We start from the raw sequence: 11,275 nt of genomic DNA on the forward strand, positions 1-11,275 counted from the left end.
GTAACCGGGAGTTGAAAATCTGCGTCTCTCAGTTGGCAGATTCCAGAAGGTGTTCAGAAACAAGGCCGTATCTCGATCTTGGGTGAGGAGTCGCAGATCTCTGGGCCTTTAGAAGTAGAAGTTTGCCAGTTGATTTAAGGTTGATGTTGAAATGATCTTGGACGTAGACTCGGAAATGTTATCCCCTATTCAGGGAGGTCCAATAGGCCCTTCTCCCTGCCCTAAACCTTCTGCCATTGCAGTAATGGCAGGGTGTCGCAGATGTACCTCAAGCGGCTCGAGCACCCAATATCATTTATTGGTGAATTGTGAGGATTGACCCTAACCCCATTGAGAGGGGTTAGTGACTGAGATGGTTCCTTACAGCATCTACACTAATATACAACTCCCCCCCCCCCCCCTCCCCCCACCCCTGCCAAAACTCCACAGGGGAATTTGCAGTGGTTTAGTTACAATTGGTTCCACGTGGAATGTGTCATTTATAGAGGCTAAAGATGTTTGACTTTCTCCCTTTCTTTTGTTCATCTTGCTGTTCCAGCTTTGCTCTGTTTGATTATTGGAACGGCCATTGTAGCCATGAGCATCTTTAAGCCGGCGACCTTGAACAAGTTCTTTCTAGTCAATGCCAGCAACAATGAGGAAGAGAACTGCACAATGTATTATAACCACAATACCAGCGAAACTGACAAGCCTGTTCAGGGTGTACCACTCGAGGTGAGTGCGCAACACTTGAAGTCCCTCCGTAATTGCCGCGCTTTCCAATTCTCCTGTACATCCCCGGGTTTAATCGCTCCACCATTGATGGCCATAGCTTCAGCTGCCTGGGTCCAAAACAATGGGATTCGCTCCCTAAAACAAGGGAATTCCGGCCTGTGACACTGCCACAAGAAGGGCTCCACTTCCGCTACTGGGCGCTCTTCCCAGCTTCTTCCACAGGCACGGTAACCGCTTGGCAACCAGCCACACGTGTCAGGAAACTGGTACACATCCTATAATTTTCTGCCCATTCATTTTGACCATTTACACGCGTTCATGCTCCGACCAAACTCTCGCAACCGCGATTCTCGTGCTCCAGGTCTCACCTTGGCGGAGCTCACCAGGATTTCTCCGACAATCTCCCCTGACCCGCCATTGCTTGCCACCCCCTGAAGGGCAAGGGCAGCAGATGCATGGGGAATACCATCAGACACCAAGTTAAGTCATTGGGTCAAAATCCTGGAACTCCCTCGCTAACAGCACCGAGGTGTACCTACACCTCGGGGACTGAAGACAGCTCACCTCACCATCTTCTCAAGGGCAATTGGAGATGGCCTAGCCAGCGACGCCACATTCTAGGGATGATTTTTTTTAAAAACACACACATCACCCAGTCTTGGGAGCCATTCCTTCATCGTCACTGGGCCAACAATCCTGGGACTACCTACACTGTGGGAGCACCAGCCCCTATACTGACTGCAGTAGCTCATCACTGCCTCCTCATGGACAATTGGGGACGGGCAACAGATGCAGGCTGAGAAAGCGACATTCTGGCTCCCAATATGAATGTAAAGGAAGGTGCAGAAAGGCTGGTTTAGCACAGTGGGCTAAGACAGCTGGCTTGTAATGCAGAACAAGACCAGCAGCACGGGTTCAATTCCCGTTCCACCCTCCCTGAACAGATGCTGCAATGTGTCAACTAGGGGTTTTTCCACAGTAACTTAATTGAAGCCTACTTGTGACAATAAGCTATTATTATTATTGTTATTAGAATAGAACTCAATTTGTCCCAACAAAGAACATCAAACAAGTAAGATCTTCGCCCTACGGCTGCGGCACGGTCAATAAGACTGTTAATTTACCACATTTCTTTCTGAATTGCAGCATCCCAACACCTCCTGCTCTACCCTTAACTAGCCCCCCCCCCCCCCCCACCTCCGCACTCACTCCCGCACTTCTCTACATCCAAATAATTTTGACCTCACACCCGCAGCGTGGCTGAACTTGTGTCTCCTCTCTTTTCCAGCGTTTAGAGAAAGTGGTGTAATGGAGGGAGGACGCCTGCTGTATCCAGGACTTGCATCCACCTTCGCCTTATTGCTCGCAGTGAAAATGAGAGACTAGTTTCGGTTTTTCAAGAGCTTGGCATTCTGTACCATATCTGCACAAGTACCCATTCATTGTCGAACGCTTAATGTTACCAACTCGAAGTAGAGAATCACAATCTGTTTTAGTTCTATCCTCTCGTCGGTGATGGACGGCTGTAGCCCTCGAGGCGCAAGAGGTTTGCTTGGTGGGAACCAAACGCAAGACCGTTGAAACTTAAACCCAAGAACATGGACTTTTGTTCCCGACTCAACTTCGATTCAGTGGAGGAATGTATTTGGATACGAATGAATTGCACATTAGTCTTAACCAAGTGGGAAAGTTTTGCAGCAAAAGAAAATAACTAATGGGGGCACACTCGGGGTGGGGGGGGCAAGATATCAGATGCAGCACAGAGGAGGGGGAAAAGGGCTGATAAACCCACAATTCATTCCAGATTAATAATGTATTTCCTGTACTAAATCCTGCACCTATGGAGCATTTATTGTTATGTACTTGATGGGTATTGTGGACCCCTGTAATGTAGCATTTAATAGATTAATGATCCGCATTAGTGAACATAGAACATAGAACAGTACAGCACAGAACAGGCCCTTCGGCCCTCGATGTTGTGCCGAGCAATGATCACCCCACTCAAACCCACGCATCCACCCTATACCCGTAACCCAACAAACCCCCCCCTTAACCTTACTTTTTAGGACACTACGGGCAATTTAGCATAGCCAATCCACCTAACCCGCACATCTTTGGACTGTGGGAGGAAACCGGAGCACCCGGAGGAAACCCACGCACACACGGGGAGGACGTGCCGACTCCGCACAGACAGTGACCCAGCCGGGAATCGAACCTGGGACCCTGGAGCTGTGAAGCATTTATGCTAACCACCATGCTATCGCGCTGCCCAAAGATAGCAGAGACAAGACTGTACAGATATTAATTCTCTATTGGTGCTCAGAGTTTCCAACTTGCTTTGTCAAGCAAACCACCCTCCCCCGACAATGCAAGTTGTTCCAGAAATGCAATCTGTACGCTCCCATTTCCCATAAGGTAAATTCACTCTGTTCTCATGCCTACCTGCAACTTTGGGTGGAAATTGCACCATTTGTTTTTTTGGGGCAGAATTTTCTGCCCCCCCCCCCCCCTCCCCCCCTCCCCCCTCCAACAGGAAGAGACGGAGGAGGTGAGGAGGGTGGGCTTCACGATTTGGTCAATTGGAATACCCAGCAGTTTCCCACCTCCACTGGAAGTATGTTTTTTGAGGAAGGCCCCTTTCCAACGTTCCTGCTCCCACCTCCACCTGCATACCTGGTAAAACGTCCAGGTGGCGTTCCCATGCATAGGCTGCCCTTGGCCTTCCAGATGGTAGAAGTTGTGGGTTTGGAAGGTGCTGTCGAAGGAGTGGTGAGTTGCTGCAGTGCATCTTGTAGATAGTGCACACGGCTGCCATTATGTGCCAGTGGTATTGGGAGTGGATGTTGAATGTTTTGTGGATGGGGTATCAATTAAGCGGGGCTGCTTTGTCCTGGATGGTGTCGAACGTCTTGAGTGTTGGAGCTACACTCATCCAGGCAAGTGGAGAGTAGAATCATAGAATCCCTACAGTGCAGAAGGAGACCATTCGGCCCATTGAGTCTGCACTGACCCTTCGGAAGAGCACTCCACCAATGTCCACTCCCCTGTCCATGCTGCCCTATCCCTGTAACCTCATAGCCTAACCTGCACATCCTTGGACAGTAAGGGGCAAATTAGCATGGCCAATCCACCTAACACGCACATCTTTGGACTGTGAGAGAAAACCGGAGCACCCGTAGGAAACCCACGCAGACACGGGGAGAACGGGCAAACTTCACACAGTCACCCAAGGCAGGAATTGAACCCGGGTCCCTGGCACTGTGAAGCAGCAGTGCTAACCACTGCTCTTTATATGTGAATTCAAATTGTTGCTGCAGTTGTGGTCCCAGCCATTGTTCTGAGCCAGTGATGGAACGTGCATGCTCGAACTTCCTCTTACGATTAAGGGATTTTCCCCCACCAATGTCACTGCCATTACTCCACTTAGCTCGAGGCACTTGCATTTGCTATAATTAATGGAAACAGCAACTTTTTATTCCCCCCCCTTCCTCTCCACTGTTCTCAGTCCTGACACCTGCTTCCTGTAAACTAGTTAAAGTATCATACCTGCTGGCAAACAGCCATGGGTAAATGACGAAGCATCGAACTATTTTGCACAAATTAGGCAACCATTGAAATAGAGAATGGGTTCGACAGGTAGAGCGACAGATAGCAGTCATCCCAGTGTCATTCTAGCACATTGATGGGAAAGTTTGGAAAGAATATAATTTGCTTAAGAATATGGTTTACTTAAAGCTTGTGCAAGAGGTGAGTAACACCTGAAGTATGTGCAGCATGGAGGAAATATGTAGCAGTTATCTTTGAAGTTGGCAGGTGAAAATAAATATTGTTCTCTGCCTGTGAAATATATACATATTAAAAGAATGTTTACTGTTTTTTAATTTTGCTTTTTATAAAATGGCAACATAAATAAAGATCGAAGCGGCCCATTTGCAATGACTGGTGAAATGTTTAAATGCTCCGGATTTCAGATGGTCCTGTCCTTTAAAGGGCAAATTACTTACGCAAGCCTGTGTAGGGCTTCTTAAATATTCCCTTGCTGTCGGTGTAAAGGTTACTGAGTGGAAATCGGTGTTTTTGCATCCAAACACCCTGCAGCAAATGAACATCTATGTTCTCGAACACGCGTGACAACAAATCATTTGGCGGGCACAATATTATTGAGCATGAATTCCCAGGTGTTGACTAATGGGCCTGTTCTGTTGAAGGCATTTGAGTCCACGCCTGCTACCATCTGGACCCCAGATCTATAAGATTATCAAACATAACATTGTAGGATTTATTTAATCAACAGGGAACCAAGATCATTAATTCCATCAAATCAAAAGGTGTGTTTTACTAATCACAGAATACCTACAGTGCAGAAGGAGACCATTCGGCCCATCGAGTCTGCACCGACCCTCCGAAAGAACACCCTACCTAGGCCAACTCCCCCACCCTATCCCCACTACCTCGTAACCCCGCCTAACCTTTGGACACTAAGGGGCAATTTAACATTGCAAACTCGCACTTCTTTGGACTGTGGGAGGAAACCGGAGGACCCGGAGGAAACCCACACAGACACGGGGAGAAAGTGCAAACCCCACCCAGACAGTCACCTGAGGTTGGAATCGAACCCGGGTGCCTGGCGCTGTGAGGCAGCAGTGCTAACCACCTATTAAGTACAAAATATGTTAAGAGTGATGGTATGTGACTCTGGTACAAGTGTGAGGTCTTACAGCACAGTGGGAAGTAAGCATCCCTATCTCTGGGCCATTAAACTCAGGATTCAAACCTGTTTAGGACTTGATGGCAATGGAAGGTGCATCCATAATGCAGCCAAACAGATCGATGATCAACCTGTAACTTCTTCCGATTTTCCTGATGGGGGAAGAGTAAGAGCAGGAGAGTTTCCTGGTCAACCTTGCTGTAAAAAGCACTGGCAAACCACTGCAGTAATTTGCCAAGAATAGCCATGGACTAATCCAGTGGAAGCCTTTACCTCAGCCCTCTTAGGGCATGGTAGCTGATGGAGGGGCACGTGCGAGCAACATTAAAGTGGCGGATGTCTGAGTGGCCAGAATTGGAGGAGTGTAGAGGTCTCGGAGGGTTGTAGGGTCAGGCGCAGGACTTCAGTATCTGCAACCTTTCCAACAACAGTCACCGAGTGTCTCACCTCTCGTCAATTCTGAAGTCACTTTCTCAGTCCTAAAATATACGGAATTAGATTAGATTCCTCCAGTTAGGGAGGGGAAAAGAAAACCAAGTTCTCCATTCCTGATCAGGATCCAGTGACACCCCCCCCATCCCACTTCCCCTCCCCCTGCTGAGAAATATGCGTCACTGAGGGTGGGATTAGACTGGGTTGCGATGCCTCCAAGGTTGAATATCCTGCCAAAGCTCAACCGCAGGGGTTGGGGCAAGGAGAATCATCGCTTGGGTGACCAGCAGGTTTCTGGTTTACAGAGAATCACATTCCAGCACGAGTAATGCCGCCAGGGAGCACAGAACATAGAATATAGAATTTACAGTGCAGAAGGAGGCCATTTGACCCATCGAGTCTGCACCGGCCCTTGGAAAGAACGCCCCACGTCTCCACCCTATTCCCGTAACCCAGTAACCCCACCTAACGCTTTTGGACTCTAAGGGGCAATTTAGCACGGCCTATCCACCTAACCTGCACATCTTTGGACTGTGGGAGGAAACCGGAGCACCCGGAGGAAACCCACGCAGACACGGGGAGAACGTGCAGGCTCCGCACAGAGAGTGACCCAAGCCGGGAATCGAACCTGGGGCCCTGGCGCTGTGAGGCAATCGTGCTAACCGCTGTGCTACCGTGCAGGTAAATAGGAGAAGAAGTTGGCAAGAGAGTACGAAGTACAACAATACGCATTAATATAGCTCCTTTAAAGTCATGAAAGAAAGTAAAATGTCACACCTCGCCACGTGAGGAGATATTGGTCAGGTGACCAAAAGCTTGGCCAAAGAGGTACAGGAATCTCAAAGGAGAGCGGGCAAGAGAGAGAGAGAGAGAGAGATGGAGAGGTCACTTCAGGGGACACCAGAGCTCAAGGCCCAAACAGCTTAAGGCATTGAAGCGATTAAAATGTCTGAAGCCAGAATTGAAGGGAGGAGTGCAGAGATCACAGGGAGACGTAGGGCTGGAGGAGGTTACAGAGATTGGGGGGGGGGAGGGGAGGGGAGTGGGGGGAGGCAGAGTCCGTTGGGGGGGGGGGGGGGGGGGGGGGATTTGAAAACAAGGCTAAGAATTCTAACTTTCTAAAATGACACACGAGAAAGGAAACATTCCGCGCAAGGCAAGGGACACCCTGGGATAGGGAGAAAAACTGTGAACGCGGGTAATTCGAAATAAATCTAAGGAACAGGAATATGCTGATTGAGGCCAGTCAGCATCAGAGAGAGAGAAAAGAGGGAGAGACGGGGAATGATGGGATAACGTCAAGATGGAAGAGCCCATAGAACTACAATTAGGACTGAAATATTGTCTCAACCGATTCGCTGAGTCAGAAAAATCGCAGTAAACCCAGAAAATGTGGAGTTTTAACAAAGTGACAAACTTGGTTTCCAGTCACAGCAGATGTGTCTGAGTGGGAGACAGATTTTTAATCAAGGGTTACGGGGAGAAGGCAGAAAAGTGGAGTCGAGGATTATCATATATGATCAGTCATGAATTAAGGAGCAGACTCGATGGGCCGAATGGCCCAATTCTGCTCGTACGTCTTATGGGGGTTTGGGGAGTGGTGGTGGGGGGGGGGGGTGGATGCTTGGGAGGTGAGGATGGGCGTGCCGGGATGGGGGGGGGGGTTATTAACTGGAGGATCTGGGGTCTGGGGGCAGGAAGGTTGGGAGTGGCATGAGGAGGTAACCCAGGCTCCATGGTGTGTGGGAGGGTGAATGGTGGAGGCCTGGTCATGTGATCAGAGGCCTGGTGGGCGGGTGACTAACTGGGGCCATTCTGCAGGCTGGTACCTGTGTCTAGAAGCTGGTTGCAAAAGCTCGCCCCCTCTTGAATCTGCAAAATCCTTATCTCGTTGAAGCTGCCACGATTCCCCAAAGGCACATCCGACCAGGGTTAGAGATGAAGAACTGATTGGCGACGAGGATTATCATCATGTTTCAATTTCAAACTTTTCTCCTCGGAACAGGAACGTCGGGTTCCCTACCTTCCAGATCCAATTAAAGTCGGAACTGGGGCAGGTTAGAGGCAGCTTTGGAATCAAACTGGTCAGATTTTAACTCCACATCCCCAAAACAATCTTCCTCGGAGGTTAAAATTCCCCCTTAAATATCAGGACAGCCGAATACACAGAACCTTGCTTAGTCATTGACACAGACGCACACACATAACGCACCCCAAAGACTTTGAATCCTTTATTGAGAAAATGGTTTATTGACCATTTGTCGAGAGGTCCAGGTCACAGCGTGAATTTAATTAATAATTACATAGCATTTGCAGGACAGACACAGACCTTTCATGATTGACTACTGAGCCGCTTTATAATTTATTCGTACCAGAAGGAACAGCACATGGGAAAAAAGATCAGAGATTTCACGGAGTATTTGAAAAACCTGACTGGTCTTCCGCCAACCAGGGATATGGACCCCTGGGTGGTGCAAGGTGCGGGAGGGGGGGGGGGGGGGGGGGTTGGGGTTGGGGGGGGGGGGTGGAGAGAGGAGAATCATTAGGCTTTCTTTGCTCCCATTCGACATCCAGTGACCAGCCGTCATAAAGTGAATGTGGACAAGGACAGGGTTAGGAATGACCCAATTCACCCTCGAACTATGCCCCCACCCACCCACCCATCCCCGCCTCCTCTCCACTCCCCCGCATCTTGCCACCCGACCTCTTGTCGAAATCTGCCAGAGGCCTGAACTCCAGTGAAATGAAATGAAGTGAAAATCGCTTATTGTCACGAGTAGGCTTCAATGAAGTTACTGAGAAAAGCCCCTCGTCGCCACATTCCGGCGCCTGTCCGGGGAGGCTGGTACGGGAATCGAACCATGCTGCTGGCTTGCTTGCTTGATCTGCTTTAAAAGCCAGCGATTTAGCCTGGTGAGCTAAACCAGCCCCTAAAATGAAGTTACTGTGAAAAGCCCCTAGCTGCCACATCACGGCCCCATGTTCGGGGAGGCTGTTACAGGAATCGAACCGTGCTGCTGGCCTGCCTTGGTCTGCTTTCAAAGCCAGCGTTTTAGCCCTGTGCTAAACAGCCCAGTGGGTGTCCAAATCACTGGAAGAGGTGGAAAGCTGGAACATAAGCCAATGATTTTGAGGTTTGCGGCTTGATAGGGTTGAGTCACATTGAATCCTGGGAAAGGTTGGCAGCTGCTGATTGGCAATGTGTGACCGCCATCAGCCCCCCGTGCCCCCCCCCCCCCCCCCCACCCTCCCACTATAACTTTTCCTGCATCATGCACATGTGCACATGATGGTTAACATGAACAATTCCGCCCCCCCCCCCCCCCCCCCCCCCCCCCCCACCCCAAGAAGCCTCCAAGCAGCCCTGACTTTCTTTTGAGCTTCCCGCTTGATCGGACAATCATAGAATCCCTACAGTGCAGAAAGAGGCCATTTGGCTCATCAAGACTGCGTCAGCCCTTGGAAAGAACACCCCACTTTTTGAAAATAAAGTTAGAGTACCCGATTATTTTTTCCCCCCAATTAAAGGGGCAATTTAGCTTGACCAATCCATGCAGTGTGTGCATCTTTTGGGGTTGGGGGGGGGGGGGGGGGGGCGAGACCCACGCAAGCACGGGGAGAATGTACAAATTCCACGTGGACAGGGACCTGGGCCGGGATCAAACCCGGGTCCTCAGTGCCCTGAGGCAGCAGTGCTAACCGCTGCTCCACCGTGCCGCCACAAGAGCATCCTACTTAAGCCCACGCCTCCACCCTATCCCCGTAACCCAGTATCCCACCAACCTTTTGGCCGCTGAGGGGCAATTTAGCATGGCCAATCCACCTAACCTGCACATCTTTGGACTTTGGGAGCCCACCATTCGGTGAATACCCCTGATGGTGTGGCGATGTGGTGAGGCCCTTAAGTGGACATTAATTACCCATTTAGTGATCTCAATTGGCTGTGGGGTGAGAAGGCAAATCCAGCTCGGCATTGATTGGGGCAGAGTTGGGAAAATGAGGGAGTCCCCACCCACCACTCTACCTCTCGTCATTAAAAACCCATCCGGTTCACTGATGTCCTTTAGGGAAGGAAATCCGCCGACCATACCTGGCCTGGCCTACATGTGACGGCAGACCCACATGTTGACCTTCTCGGCAACCCCCACAACCTGCGGGAAAAAATGTAAAAGCCTCCTGCATCATCTAATTAGTGCATCAACTATCGAACGGGCATTCTGATTCACAGCAGGCTCTCCTTTGGAAATGGACAGAGGGGAACAATCCAATACCATTGTTACTGTGCTTTTCATTCATTAGTCTGCAGTGCAAAACAACTAAGCAACTTGTGAATTAAGTAAAGTTAGCCTATTGTTGTCACAATGACCATTTTCTGACAGTGAATTGCCCTATCACTGGGGCAATAGAGGGGAAGCGACATCTGTTAACCAAGATTTGTGTCCCATCTTCAGGTATTTCAAGCCTGCATTGCGCAGTCTTGCAAAATGATATATAGGAAGCAAAGAAATCCAGAAGAGGTCCTGTGGTGCGGTGGGTTAGTGCCTCCGTCTCTGAGTCAGAATCCCCGGGTTCAAGTTGCACCCCAGGACTTGACGGCCAAGGAAGGTGCGTTCACAATGTGGCCAAACAGGTTGAGCGTGTCAACCTGCCAAACACGTCAATGGCCGGTGGTAAGAGTGGGAGAGACTCCTGGTCAGTCATGCTTGATGTGGAGTGACGCGCCTAAAGCTATAAACCTCCGGCAACAGATTAGCGACCTGTTCCAGGAATTACTAGCTATGGAAATGGATGAAAGCCTGCCTTAGTGCATCACTGGGTCCGGGAACGGAAACCAGAGCTCAGGTCGGCATGGTAGCACAGTGGTTAGCACTGTGGCTTCACAGCACCAGGGTCCCAGGTTCGATTCCCGGCTTGGGTGACTGTCTGTGAGGTGTCTGCACGTTCTCCCCGTGTGTGCGTGGATTTCCTCCGGGTGCTCCGGTTTCCTCCTACAGTCCAAAGTTGTGCAGGCTAAGTGGATTGGCCATGCTAAATTGCCCTTAGTGTCCAAAAAGTTAAGATGGGGATAGGGCGGAGGCGTGGGCTTAAGTGGGATACGGAGGCCGATCATTTTTCGGAATGAGAGGAGGAGCTTCTTCACTCAAAGGGTTGTGAATGTTTGGAATTCTCCACCCTAGAGGATTGTGGATGCTCCATTATTGAATTTTTACGGCTGGGGTAGACAGATTGATGATTTATCTCTCAGGAAATTAAGTGGTATAGGGAGTGGGTGGGAAAATGGAACTGAACTTGAAATCTGCCATGATCGTAATGAATGGCGGAGCAGATTCGCCAGACCCTAACTCTACTCCTATTGTTTATGTTCTGATGAATTATTCTCTGGTGCGTAAATTGTAAAGCCAAAGTTTTGCAAACTGCAGC

At 49.7% G+C, this 11,275-nt stretch overlaps 1 protein-coding gene across 2 annotated transcripts in view; it reads left to right on the forward strand.

Annotated features, from left to right (window-relative positions):
- The window catches only part of LOC119956882 (dual oxidase maturation factor 1-like), a 29,962-nt gene extending 27,245 nt beyond the window's left edge, over window positions 1-2,717 (forward strand). Inside the window, exons 7-8 of one of the 2 annotated variants that reach the window (XM_038784427.1) lie at window positions 539-714; window positions 2,003-2,717. In XM_038784427.1, coding sequence (XP_038640355.1) covers window positions 539-714; window positions 2,003-2,023 — 197 coding nt within the window. In that variant the 3' untranslated portion in view covers window positions 2,024-2,717. The remainder of the gene's footprint in view (window positions 1-538; window positions 715-2,002) is intronic. The other variant, XM_038784426.1, reaches the window with a different exon arrangement.
- The last annotated feature ends 8,558 nt before the right edge of the window (window positions 2,718-11,275 follow it).

Source organism: Scyliorhinus canicula, chromosome 24 (genome assembly GCF_902713615.1).
Source record: "Scyliorhinus canicula chromosome 24, sScyCan1.1, whole genome shotgun sequence".
Taxonomy (NCBI): Eukaryota; Metazoa; Chordata; class Chondrichthyes; order Carcharhiniformes; family Scyliorhinidae; genus Scyliorhinus; species Scyliorhinus canicula.